Here is a 15,803-nt window from a genome sequence, read left to right on the forward strand (position 1 = left end):
TTGCAACCCATGGGGACGACACATAACACACAACGCACAACAAACGCGTATCTCAATGTGCACGACATTTGAAAAAGGCACGGAGTACAATACGATATCAAAGGGGATTGTTTCAAGAGTTTAGTTGCAAAGCTGGCCAATAAACTGTGTTCAGATTTAATGAACTTGAACTTTTATATTACACCAGAAAACCTGGACAACAATATAACTTGCATCTGTCCTAACGACTGCAAAACTGCTCGAATCATCACGAAGAACTGCTTTGCTTCAACACTAATGGATATCACCTAGCTAAACAAAGTTAGACTCTATCCAAAAGAAACAGTACGCTAAACGACTTTAAATCTAAGATAGTCAAGTAAAAGAAAGTGTAATATCATGCAACCGAATTGAGCTTCCAGATGCGAGCCGGAAAAAACAGCGTCCAACAGTTGCGAGCCTGGGACGTGTAGACGTCATACGGTGGAATCAAATAAGCCAGCTACACCGCAATGAGCACAGACCCAATACAACAATATCCGTCGAAATTTATCATCACATGTGCACGAGTGGTAACCTAAGTAAATAAGATTGAGAAGACGCCTTGACATATGAGGTACCTACCTGCGAATAAACAGCAACTGAAACTTTCGATTTTTCCAACCCATTACACCGTTTCTACAAAACCGATCATTCGATTCCATACAAGATGCGCCATCCATCCTTTAATAATATGCTTTGCGAGGGTTGTTCTGCACTCAATTTCCCCACCCACCACAAACATGTTACGCTCTCACTCTGCATTCCACATCCATCCACACATGCACCCCTAATCGTAACTGCAACATCCTCAACTATCCAACCACAAACCATCCACACCCACATACTCCATCCCCATACTCACTAACTCATCCACCCTTACCAGAGGGTTCGGTCGAAACCGGTACCCAAGCATCATCCGTTTCTTGTACTGCTCATATATATCATCTTCCGCTGTCACCTCCCCAGGTTGCTCCGCCCCGACTCCCAGATTGTTCACTTTCACGCTTCCAGCTTGCACTGGATCTGCGATCCCGCTCCTCCCACTCCCCAGACCCTCTCCTGCAAACCATCGCCACCCGCAACATCTGTCAGCCTCTTCATCCCACCCACCATCACCCTCCACGCCCCTCTCCAACAAACCCACACCACCACACTCTCCAAACCTAATCCTCCTCTCCATCATCATTCTCTTCCACGCCACCCCTGTGCAACCCCCTCCTCCCCCCTCCCCCCTCCCATCCCACCTTCTTTCCACCCCATCTTTGACAGCAACCGATGTCCCACATTGTCCGCTTGAATCTTCGCCCGATCGGCCGTCGCTTTTGCTGCTTTTGCGGCCTTCGCATCGTTGCACTTTGCCAGAAACTTCTCCAATTCCTCCGGAGGAATGTAGTCTCCCATGTGATGCCCTTTCTTCCCTGCACGCATACACCTCCTACATCTCAATCCCTCCATCCTCACCCTCCATTCACTCCAATCCTGCACATTCTCCACTATTCCGCAAACACTGCCACACACCTACAACACTCCCTCCTACCATAATCTAATCTCCCACTCAATCCACTCATTCAATCTTTCACATCCTCCATTCATGCCATCGTCCAACATCCACAACCTCCCAAGTCTTCATCCACTCCCACGTGACACTGCAACTTCTAACAATTCTACAACCCCGCGTCCCTTGCATGCCCTCCACTCCCAACGTCCTCCGCCTCCCCCATGCATGCGCAAGAAAACCTACATACTCTACCCCACATCCATGCATGTATTCAGATAGTTTTGTCAGGATATAAACCTGCGCCACCATCCTCGACCACCCCTACGCTAGGGGTTACATAGCTGGGACGTGCATCTTCTGAATCCCACACATCACTGCATTAAGCCGCTACCTCTACCAATTCTCATCAACCTTCTCCACCACCACACCAATGCTTTGCATCATCAACATTCCACGTCTTTACAAAACCACGCCAATGCAACGCAAACCCCTACATCTTCCACTTTACCTGCCACACCCGCTTCTTCGTGTTTCCAACTATCTGTCATCAACAAACCACCTCGAAACATCAGACTCGAGCTCCGTTCCACGCACCCTCCACCATGTGCGCATGCCACACCATACACACACACATATCCATGCCACTAAAACCTTCCACTGCACATCCTGCCAGGACCCCCCGAGCCATGATCATGTCCCATCATTCACAACACCACCACCTTCCCACCCTTGCATGCTACCACTCTAACCATTCTCCCCTACCTGATCCTGGCGGATGCAGCCCCGGAGGAGGAGGCATCTCATCCTTCGACTGCTTCGGAGGTCTTCGTATCGCCTCCTGCGCTGCCTTCTTCATGTAAAACTCCATCATTGCCACTGAATCATTTGCATAACCCTGCTGGCTGTATCGATCTGCCAACCCTACAACCCACTCCAACCGCATTACCACATCACCGCCTTTCCCCATTGCACCACCTCATCCATACATTACCACCACGCGCCCACCAAACACAACCGCCCACATCAACCACCAAATCCTCCCACCACATTACTATTCACGACGCCACACATCCACGCCCAGCTTTCCACTCCCATGCTCTCAACATTGTATGCTCCACCTCACATCACCCCTCCGTATTGCTTCTTCCAACCTTTACTATCCGACAACGCCACAAACCAACTCAACCTCCTGTCCCCGCATCCGTACCTTGCACCGACTCCTGTGAAGGCCCCGGTGAATAACCTGCCTTATGCTGCTCACTGCCGCCGCTGTACAATGCCGAAGCTGGTGTCTGATACCTCTGCTGCTGTCCTCCACTCGACTGCCTGTGAGAGCTACCCTGATTCGCGCCACTGCTTCCTGCATCCAATTACATGTCGTCCCCTCAAACCACCACCTGCCAACCTCTCCAACAAACCCCAAACCGCTTCTACCGCTCCAACACCCACACATACATCCCCACCAACTCCCCCACTTCAAATATCATCTCCACTCCAGCACCCACTCCCTACCTGTCTGCGATGCCTGCGATCCACCCGCTTCGCCTGCCAGCACTGCCTCCTCTTGAGCAACCCGATACTCGTAGTACTTATACTCCGCACACTCCGTATCGTACAAAAAACTGCTCACACTCGCCACTCCTCCAAAATCATCACCCGCCCCACACATGCCCTCCAACCATCCACACGCCATCCACGCCATGCACCAAAATCCCCAAATCACCAACACCACCATCTCCACATGTACCACTACCCACCATCCAAAACTTGCAACCGCAACTTCTAACTTGACGCACGACTACACACCTGAACGGACCCTTGCCAAGGTTTTTCTCACGGGTCACCTCCTCGAATTGCCGCCCGTTCTTTGCTACAAACAGCGCTAGCTTATCCGCCACCTTCTTCACCTCTCCGTCTGCTGGAGGAGCAGGAACTGCACCATTTCCACACAACAACATGCTATGGCCTCAGTCATATTCAAATATCCCGTCACTACGTCCTTCCCCTACAATCCTCCCTACCCTCCACGATCACCCTCCTCACACTGCCCTTCACCTTCACCTCCACCTCCACCTCCACCTCACCCAAAGTCATCACAAATAACCGCACCCAACACCATCCCCCATGCTATCTCACCCGACTCCTTCGGCTCCGGTGATTTGCCCTTCGACGCGCTCTCCGTCTTCACCTTCTTGGCTTGTCTCTGGGCATCCCCGTCTTCCTCCTCGTCCTCGTCTTCTCCAAGTTTGATTGCGTTCACCGCCAACCTCGACTTCTGCTTTAGACTGAATGCTAGCTTCCCGTTCGGTAAAGATCCCTTCCTGGGCCCTCCGAACGCTGATCCACCTCCACCCTTGCTGTTCGAGCTCGCTTTTGACGACTTCACATTCTTCAACACCACGGGACCGCTTGTGTCGGCCTTCGAGGGACCGTCCTGCTGCAGCTGCTTGAACCTCTCCAAAAACGATCCATCGTTGGGAAAAGGGCTCGCCATCCTCTCCGCTGCCTCCTATCTTCCTGCTGCTCCCGCACTCTTACTGATTCACTTTCACACCCCCTTCCTGTCCGCTCCACAACTTCCAAATTGCCTCCAGATCAAGTCGCACTCCAGTGCATCAACGATCTCACGGAAACCTACCCTTGCACGCTCTTACATAAAACACGCCCTCCAATCTATTCACTCCTCGGAAAATGTACCAGACCAACTCCCGAGCACCCTTGCGATCATCTCCTAATCATCATCCCCCAATTCACTCCCAATACGCTCGACCTGTCACTTCACTGGAACCAGCCCAGGCTAATAGACCTGTCTCGCGAGGATAAAGCCAGTATTATGAATTACGAACTAGGGACAAAAGCAAATTGTGGCGTTAATCTTCATCAAAGGCTCACAAAGAACGCTGTATCTGGTACCGAATCGTCGATGCAGAGCAACATCATGATCTGAACATTGTGCACTGGCTGCCGCCAATTCCACCCCCTGCTCATACTCCAGGTCAGCAAGTCTACATTCTGCAGTTGCCCCCACACGCACCTATCTCATATCAACGTCATCTACCCAACTCCCTCGGGCAGTCTCCCCGTTTCCAACTCCCAGTTCCCAGTGCATGATCGTGGTTCCCAGCCAACAAAAATCACTGCAACTCCACTGCAAGGACTCTGTCGAAACCCTAGTACAAACCACAGTGATCTCCAATTTCTCCAACCTCTGCCTGAATTTCTCTCGGAGCGGACTTGACATGATCTGTTTCTAACCCCATCTGCTTCTAGCCACTTTAGATGGAGCAACCTCATCTTAAACCATTAGCAAGACTAGCAGAAGAAGCAAAACTAGAAGCAATAGATACTGGAAACCCATACCTCAAGTCTGACTTCTGCCACCAACTCCTGCCAATCCCTGGAAGAACTTCTGGACGTGTCTTGCTCGCCTAACTTGCAACTCATAACAAAACCTACCCAACCATCATCCAAAACAAACTGAATTCTACGAGCGCACAGCCCAGCATCGTCACTCTGCTTTTAAAATGTGAACTCATCGCAGTTCCAAAGCATCCGAGCTACAGAGCCTCTCTGAACACGACGCTGCACATATGTGCACACCAACTTCACTAATACACCACAACTGGAACCCGAGTTGCAAAGAAAGAGTCAGGATCGTCGAAAGTCTCGGAAGTGGAAGCCCTAATTCAAGGCCTCAATTGCGTCGCCTTGGGAGCGTTGCACCAGAGGTGGCTTGGAGGCACACCACCATCTGAGTGGATGAAAGCGAAATGAAAGTGGGTTGAGTCTAGGACATCAAGATTGCGAAGGGATATCGTCAAGGCCCGCCCCCCCAATTTTAGTATCGCCGAAGAATGTTTACGTGCAAGTTAGGAGGCCACCGTGGCAGTAACGGGAAGGTCTCTTTTCGCTAGGGTATGGCAAGTTTTCTGGTCTCTTGTCTGGAACTTTGAACTATTCGTAACCATGGTTCGTATTTTTGATCTCTGCTAATGCATGCTGCTCTCCACGCGCCTGAGTTATTTTGACAGACTCAGGGTTCAGCTTTCAGCAGAGTGGAGTGGGTTTCAGTGTGTCGGCGAATTTTCGCTGCTGCTGGGCTGAGGTCAAATTTTCTCGAACTTGTGAGTCAACGTTTAGTAGAGGATCTGAATGGTGGTAATTGTGGTAGCTCGACAAGTGTTCTTTGAATTTCAGGAGTCGATCTTGTAAGCAGTACGTGCTATCTCATTCTAGCTGAGCGCGCTGGGCTGAGGGATCAAACACTTTGATTAATTGTAGTTTTGGGGACCATTTAAAGGAATTTGAAGGTTCTGCGTTTTGTAGGCACCTGCAACTGTCAGTGTAATTTGCACTGGCTTTACCGACCCTCTTTTGGATTGAGAGATAGGAATGTTTTTTTCGTTTTCTCAGCAACATTCAATTGGTCATGATTTCATTGCTCCATGTGAGGGTTGAGGCTTCTGAGTCCTACGATGAGAATTTTACCTACCATTTTCCACATTTTTACTTTATGTCTTGATGTCGACTACTTTTGAGGTGCAGGACAAGAATTGTTCTATTGATGAAAACAGACTGATCTTGGAGTGTCTGTTTCTTAAGAGACACGGAGGGTTCATACTCAGGAGAAAGATGATAAAGACTAGAAACCTTGCGTTGTTGTTGAAATAAACATTGGTGCACTACGAAAACGAAGATGGCCAGGGTACACTTGCAGCGTTTTGCCAGCACTTACATTTTGAGCCAACAAACTGGGTCACGTGGCTTCCTCAATACTTCGAGAATATTAGCAACGTTAGGTTCCTCCAGCAATATGTCATGTACAGTCATTTCGGCGAACAGGTTTCTTGCGTTGGTCCGCCCGATATCTACTTCAGCTCAACATAGCATTTTTTCATATTCACATGATGAGAATAATCGTTACTGGTCGCATGGACACATTTCGAGATATTGTACAAGAAACAATCATAGTGACGATTCAGAGATAGTCTCTCTACCTGATATCAAAAACACAGAAGGGAAGAATCCTCCCAAGAAGGTTCTGGACGGGGGCGCAAAATTCAATGTTGTTCGAATAGACGATGACGGTTCATGGCATCATCTTTCGCTGAGGACCTCCGAGTTTGTAAGAATTATACCCTTGCATTGTTAGGTTTTCCTTGGGTTTGGACAGCAGTCGATGTGTTTTCTCTTATTGTAGAACAAGTCTTAATTTTGACTGTTATAGGCGTGTTTATAGTTTGTGGTGTGGTTGACACCAAAGAAGCAATCGTCAATGACTCTGCAACGTACTGAATCTGAAGGAAGCTTGTGTTTGTATGATTTAGAATATTCATCCAAGGGACATCGATTTGTTGGCGAGGTCTAAGTCCTTTGTACCCCAACGGGCGACGATATCTGTTCGGAACGAAAAGGTATAGTCATTAGATTGTACTATTTAATTTATTTACCTATTAGAATTAAGTCGTATGTCTGAGCGACGAGTGCACCAGTTTCTCAGTTTCGTTAATGTTAAACTCAGTTGCACCCTGCTGCTCAGGAGATTGACTTTGCATGTGTAATTCTCATTTTAGGTGATCGTGCGCATGGAGAATGTGAGAGCACTAGTCTGCAGAGACCACGCCATACTTTTTGAAGCTCGCCGTCCTCCGTATGTCTGCACAACCACGCCTTTCGCTCGCATTAAGTATTTTCAAGAGGACTGACAGATCGTATTCTAGTTCATCTTGTCTAATTTTGTAATTATGTATCAGGGTGTAAGGCGTTTATCAGTTGTCAACGTCCTTTTTTCTTTTTTCTTCTTTTTCTTCTTTTTCTTTTTTTTTCGACTTTCTCTTATTACGGTCAGGTTTGGTTCACCAGACAAATGCTACCAGGATATATCATCCGAATCATAATTCGCTGTGGTATGCCAAGAGAAGGCACTAGATGTTCGTTGTTTCAACAACGAGGTATTATTAGATATTATTGATTTACAGCAGATTTAGTCGTTGGATTAGTCACTCTGCACGTCACGTGAAACTATAATTAGATAACATACTGGTTGCTGCAACTATTTTCCCATGTTCGTCATAGTAGAGGGGAGTCCTGGTAACCCTCTTGGCATCTGATGATGATTGTAGAATCGGCAAGGTGGGTGGAACCGTGGGAAATCTATCAAGTAAGAGAAAAGCTACAAATGAAGTAATGGACAGGTACCTATTGGTCACCGAATAAGAAGTCACAAGGTGCAACATTTGTTTGCTGTTGTGCTGCTTAGCCTTCAATGAACATTGAGAATTGATTGCCTTGAATAGGTGTATTGCATCTGAAATTAATTTTTAAAAACCTCAGAACTCAAATGATACAGTAGCACCATTTCGCATGTAATGCGGGGTTAGTTTGCAGTCATTCAGAGCATGAATATTCATCGTAATGCTTGAATCGTACCAGCTGATTCCGATGACATCTTCTTTTGAGTTCGTTATGATACCTAATGGCTGTGTTTAGTCATTACTTCCAGTCTCGAAGTGCTTTCGATCACTGGGTGTATTTACAATCCAGCATCATTTGTCGAATGCTAATTCCTGCAGGGCACGGGAGTTTTTTGCAATTTCCATGGCCGAGCAAGTGAAGAATCCATCAGGATACACTTATGAGATCATGCCATTTCACTTGAAAATGATTGAGTGCTTGCTTGAGGAGACCAGCAATTTTTTCAATCAGAAAGTTGAAAGGTGATACTCTCTTCACTTTCTGGTAATAGTTTCATTTCACAGATCGTTGTGCTAGTGAGACTCTCATCTTTAATGGCTCGACAGTAATACTGTGACAAAACCACAATGATCGTCGGTAGGATGTATTATTGTGATCAGTTTTTATACTTGTTATGATTGTCCTTCTTCTTAATCAAGCTCGGACCAGTACCACACGGCAGAGTTCAGTAACGCAAGTGACCTTTACTGACTAATCCTTTTAAAAAGTGTAGAAAATTTTTCTTTGAGAATTTCCAGGTCAGAAGCTTTTACAAATGCACCTTAAAACACTTAAATTCTTGTTAAGGTAGTGAAGTATTGTTGTCAATAATTGTTTTTAAAGATTTGGGCACAAAGGCTCATACGGTTAGCTGCAAAGACTTAAGGTGTTGGTGGAGCGCATCCTTGAGGAGCTTACGTCAGACGTGAATATGGGAGGGTGCGTGTTTCTTTACCCTCAGTCTCGTTAAACAGTTTCTCATTAGATTTTGCTACCGCATCTTGATAACAAACCTTACTTTCTAGGTTAGCTTCTAGCAGCTACGGTGTTCTGGAGTTACGTTTGTCTGACCACTGTGAAGAGCAATTCACATGCTTACAGAATCTTTTGACACCGTAAAAGGTAACAGCGATGCAGAAGACTACAATAAAGACAAACAAGAACTGTATTAACCGCATTGAACCTTTAGTGGAATGTAGGCTCCAGCGATTGCTGCCGTTAAAGAGGGCCCTCACAGAAGTGGAGCATGATATTCACGATGCCCATAATGCTATGGAGCAGGTATACACCCAATACCATTTCCTAGCAATCTCTTGGAATTAGAGTCCATTGCTTTTTGCCTTGCAGCTGTATTAGTTTTCTCGTAAGGTTAATTTGGCGATATGTTGCCTGATAAAAGAAGCTTTTGACACATTCCCAAGTGGTGAAAAACCTACTAAGGGAATTTATCCTTAGCAACTTTCTACAACTAGGTTCCCCCATTTATAAAGACCAATACCATTCTATGCTCTCTACTCTTTGCGCCTGTTATATTTCTGTTAAACGTGCAAAAGTCACTAGGTATAAGTCATAGTTTCTAGTTGAAATTTTTCATATTCAGATCCACGTTATTTAGAATTTTTCATTGGAGCTCAATCGAAATAGCATCTAAAGTTGGTGAATGTGTTCGGAATTTTCAGGTGTTAAATAGTGATGAGAATCTGCAGGCCCTTTGTCTTGAAGACAAGACACTGTGCTCAATCAGCTCGAGCACTCCCAATAAGTACACTCTTGTCTTTGAACTTATGCAGAAGCGGAAACTTGAACTTCAGACACAGCATGCACATAGAGAATATAGTCTAGGGATCCATTTCTGGTATGGAAATAATTATTCTTTGAAGGCCATTGCACAGTGAATTATGTGAGACAGTAGATTTGGAAGTTATAAAACTATGTTGGATGCTTTTCTTTTCTTCTTTTTTTTCCTTTTTATATTTTTTGTAAAGTTATAGCTTCGGTAACCTTTTTTTAATCTCTTGACATTGTAGAACCAAAGAGGCATCATTTCATCATAGTATTCTACGGCAGGCAGCAGCTGACATGCTCCTGACATATCAGCGAGAGGTATTGATCTATTTTCTGAAGGTTGAGAAGCGCTTGCCTTTTTCTTGCATATAACGACGTTGTGCAGAAAACTGGGTTCTGACTGTGTCTTCGTGGTAGCGCAGTTTGATGATGCTGGTGGTGCACTTGAGGAGCTGCGAAAAGATTTGAATGCGGCTCAGGAGGTAATTCTAAAAGCACTCAAACTGCTGTGAAGCAATGTCTACATTCACTTGTAGGTAAGTCATACTGAGACAGCTCATGTGTACAGATTTGGGAATTGGGATTAGACACAACTCGAAACCGAATCATACGCACAGATCTGATGATGAGCATGTGCACCCTGTCCGTAAGCTTGTAAGTAATCGGAATGCTATTGCTGTCTTTTCCTTGATTTATGAAAGATTTAGACCCTTAGCAGTGATTATGTGAGATGATGCTTTCTTTTCTTTTCTTTTCTTTTTGATTTCCTGTTTTTTTTGGTAATGCAATATGAATAAGTAATTTTTTACACAAACGTGTGCGGCTCTTGTGAAAGTCATCCTAAAAAATATTGTGTGTCTATAGGAGAGCGATGCTTAGAAAATCTGCCATCTGCGTTGTAGTTGAAACTTTGATAATTTATGACCGAAAGAGAAAATTAAACATTGGTGTATTTAACTAGGTCGGTTGTGATGAATTCTTGACTGAGTTTTTCTTGAACATCTTTTGGCAATAAGTGGATGCTATATTGTTGTTTACAGCTAACTCCATGTAAAATATCTCTTACATCAATACATCTTGATGTTCACAGAGCTGCAGCTATTGGGGCATTTTTCGGCATGAATCTTCAGAGGTTTGTACTTTATGTTGAACTGACGACCATGCTATGTTTGGCAGTATATAGAGATGTAGTAAATGCTATTAACTACACTACCCTTCTGCAGTGGATTTGAAGAACATCCAACCCTATTTTGGTGGGTTTCAGGATGTGCCACTGCCACATCTGTATGTGCTGCTACCATGTTGTTTGCTTACTCTCGTGTTGGCCCCAAGATGGATGATAGACGGCGTGCTCAGGTCAGTTTTTCAGTACGCTTACGGACATTTTCAAGATGATACCAAGTTGATGTTGACTATTAATGTGGAACTTTCACCGTTGCAAGACCCTCAGATTCATTAAATCACCTGCATCTCAGCTGACAAGAAATTTTTCCAAATGCTCTTTCTTTCAGGATTTAGCGGGGCTGCAAAATCTCGTACAACACTTGGACGACCTTGATGACATTTTCCAAGTGGTCATCACTGAAGGTTTGATCGCAGGATGATTGGGGCTTCCAAAACATTAAAAAAGTGTTCTACAATTAATGATGTTATCTTAAGTAACACCAAATTACCTCTTTTACGTCGCATTTCTCATCTCTTGTCTAGACGATGAATTATAGAAGCCTCTGAAAATCTTGATTGGTTCCTGAAATATAAATTTTGTCCGTTAGCTTTTATGCTGCTTAAAATTATTCACGTCCGTCCAACATTTTCTATACAAGTGAAGGGTTACGGTAGATAGGGAACCCAATATTTCATTCAAAATAATTTGATGTAGCAATGCTTAGCTGCATCATCATCTTCGTTTGGTCTAGCTTGTTATCAACATCGATCTAGCTAGATCCTCTAATCCTAGGAAGCCGTTGATGCGTCAGTGGCAGGAAAGCCAGTCACACAACTCGAATTCATGGAAATTGTGCGGAAGCATCCTTCTGCCCAGCATATAAGTCAGGTTTGATGTTCTGAATGTTCTGTTGGCGACCTGTTGTTCTTTTGTTTGTTAGTTTTTTGTGCTATTACTCATTCATCCTTCACTCAGTTATGCATGTGCTGCTGGCTTTGATTTGTTGCTCAAACTTTTGGTATCATTTACAAATAATTTTAGTCTGAAGTGCACTTAAAATATGCACATCTGCATGTCTTCACATTACATCATCAAAAGTCCATTTAATGATGCATTCGGGTGATGCTATCGCCTGTAATGAATTGTACAAAATATACTATTCTAATTCATTGCTACTTTCTCACATTGCAATATCTTGGATGTGCCTGCAGAGTGAGCTGGACCTCATGTTTCGTCTCTTCGATGTAAATCGGAACCGTGTCCTGGAGGTTTGTTTATAAGATGCCCTTTGAAAGAATTAGCGAAGTTCTCAGTGTGCTTATTTTGAAAGTCGCTGCACAAGATCTAATTTTATGGATTTGCTCTTGCAGCTCAAAGAGTTCAATCTGCAACACTCCAGCAATTTTTCAGCATTCACGCAAACTTAGATACTGGGGCCACTTGGATGTTGAAGAGCTGATTAGGAACTCAAAACTTGAAATTAGAAACTCTGAATGAGAGTTGGCTTCCTATCAAGCCAAATATCAAATGTATGATTAAATATAGTAACACGACATAATGATTATCTTTCTGTTAATACATTATTTTTTTTCGAATTAAACTGAATTATGTTTTATAATATATGATTTGTTCATAAATTTTAAACATGTTAAATGTAACTTTTTACAAAAATTTGATTAAAATTATGATAATATGTTGAATATATTGTTTTATATTGATTAAATGCACAATAGCATAGTTACATAGAAATTGAAATTTTCACTAGAAAGTTATGTATAATTTACAAACTAATATTCGTTTTTGCAGGATAAAATTTAAATTTAAAAATCATATTAGATTTTATTTCTATATTTATAATAAGCTATTATCTGTGTGTTAAATAAAAATAACAATAATAAAACTAATTAAACATTAATTTAGTAGATTATTTGTGAGGTTATTAAAATAGTTTCAATTGGATCAAGGTAATCACAATTGAAAAATTAATGTTTTTTTATATTAAAAGTGCTGACTTTTATTTCTTCAACATTAATTCGCAATCAAAAAGCCACACTATTCTTTGAAATATAAGTAATAAGTTGCATGAATTCAATATTTCAAACATGTGTTTATATTTATTTAACTATAATTTTTTTTTTGTTTTTAATTTTGATTATATGTAAAAACTTGATACAAACACAAACTTTTTTTTTTTTTTTTTTTTTTTTTGTGAGATATTATTTCTTGAAAAAATCTTGTTTGTAAGACATAAATTTAATTAGCAAATTTGTAGAGCTTGTATAGTTTTTTTTTACTTCATTTTTATTATAATATAGTTTGATCTAAAAGTGTAATCTCATTCTATGAACTTATTGATAGTTACTTATTTACTTATATTAGTTGTATCTAATTATTGTGTTTGAATTGTATAATTTTGATATATTTTTAATTATTCAAAAATCAATAATAGGTCTTTATAAAACAAAAGCCAATTTTATAACTTATATAATTTTTTGTAGATATATAGTTGTCACCTTGCTAATTAATATTATATGTTACAAGAAAAAAATATTAAATATTAAAGGTTATTAATTTTTTTTTAAAATAACATTAAAGAACCTAAAATCTAGTTGGAATTTGTTCATAAAGTTTTTGATTAATTATTGAGAAATAGTAGTTTTTTAAAATTCATTATTTGAAATACAATTGAATATATATATATATATATACATACATACATTCATTGAAAATTTTAATACAATTTAAATTAAAGAGGGTCTTTAAGTCTAAAAGCCTATTTTAAAGACCATAGTGCAAAATCTTCTTAGGGATTCTCCACTTGGTGTACATCAACTTGCTTTAAAAAGACTTGGCTTTTGGATATAGTATAAAGTATAAAAAAATTCAAATATGTTCCTTAAATATCCTGAAATATTAAGAATACTTTTACATTTTTTATAATAGGAAATGTATTTCTTGTGGTAATATCCTATCGTATATAAGAGGTACATTTGCTATTATAGAAAATATAGGAGTATTCTTGATATTTTAAGATACTTCAAAGAAATATTTTAAAAAAATTCTAGATTGTATTATGTGCAAAAACGTCTATTTTTTTGAATATAGATGTAATGTAAACAATATTGTCAGCCGAAGCTCTATTTCTACAACCATTGTGTTGGAAAAAATGAAAAAAAATCACATATTATTGCCAAAAGATTGATTTACAACTTATTTTTAGTCAAAACTAGCTCTACAATATATTTTTCACAACCCTCCAACCTCATATTATATATGGCTAATGTACATACAAAGTGTCCTTCAAAAGGTCAATAGAAATTAAGAAGCTTGTCATGGCTGCTATATTGTACAACAACTTGGAACCTATGACTTTGGAGCTTAGAAGAAAATCTTTCATGATCATTTATGAAATCACAAATGTAGATGAAATAATTGAGCTTGCTCATTTTGCTCTATTATTCAACTAGGGCTAGTGATATTGAGGTGGCTCTTGTACCTTTATCCATGAGAGTATATAGAACAAGTTGGTAGAGAAATCCAAGGCATGCGCATTGAAAGCGCATCATCAATGATCTATTTAAGAAGGACATGGAATATGGTCTTCAAGTAGACAAGGACCACTTCTATAAGGTTTTTGATTATATTGAAAGCAATATAAAATAAGGTGCCAACCTTCTCACATGTGACAATCAATATATTTGTATTCCATCTTTAATTCCTACAATTTAGATATTCATAGCAATTTAAATCTTTTCATTTTCTAATACAAATTGTAACATTGATTTATAAGTAGAGGTCGTTTGAAGAACAATGACTACTACATCAAACCAACCATCTTTATTAATATATAAGAAGGCATGAAAATCTTTGATAAAGATATTTTTGGACCTATCTAATCAATTACAAAGTTTTGCAACCTTAAAATGTGACTTAAGTTTCTATACTAAATGCTTTGATACAATTAGAGTTAATTTGAAGAATCTATTATATTATTGAGCATCTCTACTTGAATAAGCCAAATTTAAATAAACATGACCATTTGGTAGCTAATTTCTAAAATGGTGCAGATGATATATGGATGTATACAAATTATTGGTGTGCCTTTTAACTTACTTGCAAAATAGGCTTTTGGCAATTACAAATTTTAAATAACGATGAAGTGAACATATGCTAGGATATTACCTTAAGCAATATGTTTGCTATTATAAAAATTCAAGGATATTCTTGATATTTTAAGATACTCAAGTAGTATATTTTAAATTTTTCCTATAAAATAAAAAAAATGTTATTAAATGCATCAAATTATTTTTTATTACATATTTTAATATTTTAATTTATATTATGATTTTAAAATTTTAAAAAAATATATATAATTATAGTTATAATTTATATATTTAATATATATAAGATTATTTTGGTAATATTAATACTTATTTTAGAAATACTTTATTACTTAAATAACTATCAAGGACAAGAACTTGATGAAAGCAAAAAAAATAAGTGAGACTTTTTTAAAGAAATATGATAAAATAAAAATAAAGAAGTATATATATTAAAAAGAAATTGGAACGGCTATTGCCAAAAGATAAGAAAACTAGAGACTCTTGAAACCAAACTAAATGTAAGAAAAAAAATTAACAAGAGTGAAGAAGGCTTCACTTTTACTTGTATATATACGATCCATCTAGGAATTACATAGCAACATATTATAGACCTCCAAAACATGTTGACTTTACATGACATGTATCTTAACTTGCAAGGTAAGTTTTTTATATGGATGCCATATAATTAGCTTATTTTACAAGCTACCAATACGTGTGACACATCGTTAACTTATTGACCAAGTTTTTAACTAATCAATGAACTACAAACACATGTAAAATCTTAGTAGCATCTATAAAGTTGTTAAGAAGCTTTTTTAAAAGATATTATAAAATTAATCTATTTTTATTTATTTCTACTAATTCATATTACATAAATAATAATTATTATAAATATATTTTTATGACATTATTTCTCTTTTTAGAGATGAATCCCACAAAGAGTGATGATCACATGTTGAGGAAGTCTAAGATGTAGCACATTGTATTTGCAATGTAC

At 39.9% G+C, this 15,803-nt stretch overlaps 2 protein-coding genes across 14 annotated transcripts; one reads left to right on the forward strand and one right to left on the reverse strand.

Annotated features, from left to right (window-relative positions):
- Positions 1-119: 119 nt before the first annotated feature.
- LOC112288522 (SURP and G-patch domain-containing protein 1-like protein) lies at positions 120-5,202 on the reverse strand. Of its 6 annotated transcripts, XR_016505387.1 has the most exons (12): positions 4,880-5,190; positions 3,656-4,499; positions 3,326-3,452; positions 3,032-3,141; positions 2,727-2,879; positions 2,282-2,440; positions 2,028-2,060; positions 1,817-1,876; positions 1,266-1,439; positions 902-1,080; positions 604-731; positions 120-439 (listed from the first exon to the last, which is right to left on the reverse strand). XR_016505387.1 is itself a non-coding variant. In XM_090254086.1 (11 exons), the coding sequence occupies exons 2-11, from the start codon at positions 4,011-4,013 to the stop codon at positions 705-707; spliced, it is 1,377 nt and encodes a 458-aa protein (XP_090110212.1). In that variant the 5' UTR covers positions 4,014-4,499; positions 4,880-5,202; the 3' UTR covers positions 120-704. The 6 variants fall into 6 exon arrangements, 5 of the variants coding, with proteins under 5 accessions (XP_090110212.1, XP_090110214.1, XP_090110213.1 ...); XM_090254086.1 differs by having other exon boundaries at positions 120-731; positions 1,817-1,873; positions 4,880-5,202; XM_090254088.1 differs by having other exon boundaries at positions 120-731; positions 1,817-1,873; positions 2,282-2,431.
- On the forward strand, positions 5,147-12,279 carry LOC112288521 (uncharacterized). 8 transcript variants are annotated; one of them, XM_090254083.1, is made up of 18 exons: positions 5,147-5,434; positions 6,065-6,644; positions 6,847-6,933; positions 7,093-7,169; positions 7,642-7,713; positions 8,092-8,235; positions 8,633-8,692; positions 8,953-9,034; positions 9,433-9,515; positions 9,781-9,856; positions 9,961-10,020; positions 10,107-10,192; positions 10,629-10,670; positions 10,762-10,894; positions 11,050-11,125; positions 11,515-11,591; positions 11,915-11,971; positions 12,074-12,279. In XM_090254083.1, the coding sequence occupies exons 2-18, from the start codon at positions 6,216-6,218 to the stop codon at positions 12,128-12,130; spliced, it is 1,698 nt and encodes a 565-aa protein (XP_090110209.1). In that variant the 5' UTR covers positions 5,147-5,434; positions 6,065-6,215; the 3' UTR covers positions 12,131-12,279. The 8 variants fall into 8 exon arrangements, 7 of the variants coding, with proteins under 7 accessions (XP_090110209.1, XP_090110210.1, XP_090110207.1 ...); XM_090254084.1 differs by having other exon boundaries at positions 5,397-5,488; XM_090254081.1 differs by lacking the exon at positions 5,147-5,434 and adding an exon at positions 5,482-5,624.
- The last annotated feature ends 3,524 nt before the right edge of the window (positions 12,280-15,803 follow it).

Source organism: Physcomitrium patens, chromosome 11 (genome assembly GCF_059467195.1).
Source record: "Physcomitrium patens ecotype Gransden chromosome 11, ASM5946719v1, whole genome shotgun sequence".
NCBI classification, from domain to species: Eukaryota; Viridiplantae; Streptophyta; class Bryopsida; order Funariales; family Funariaceae; genus Physcomitrium; species Physcomitrium patens.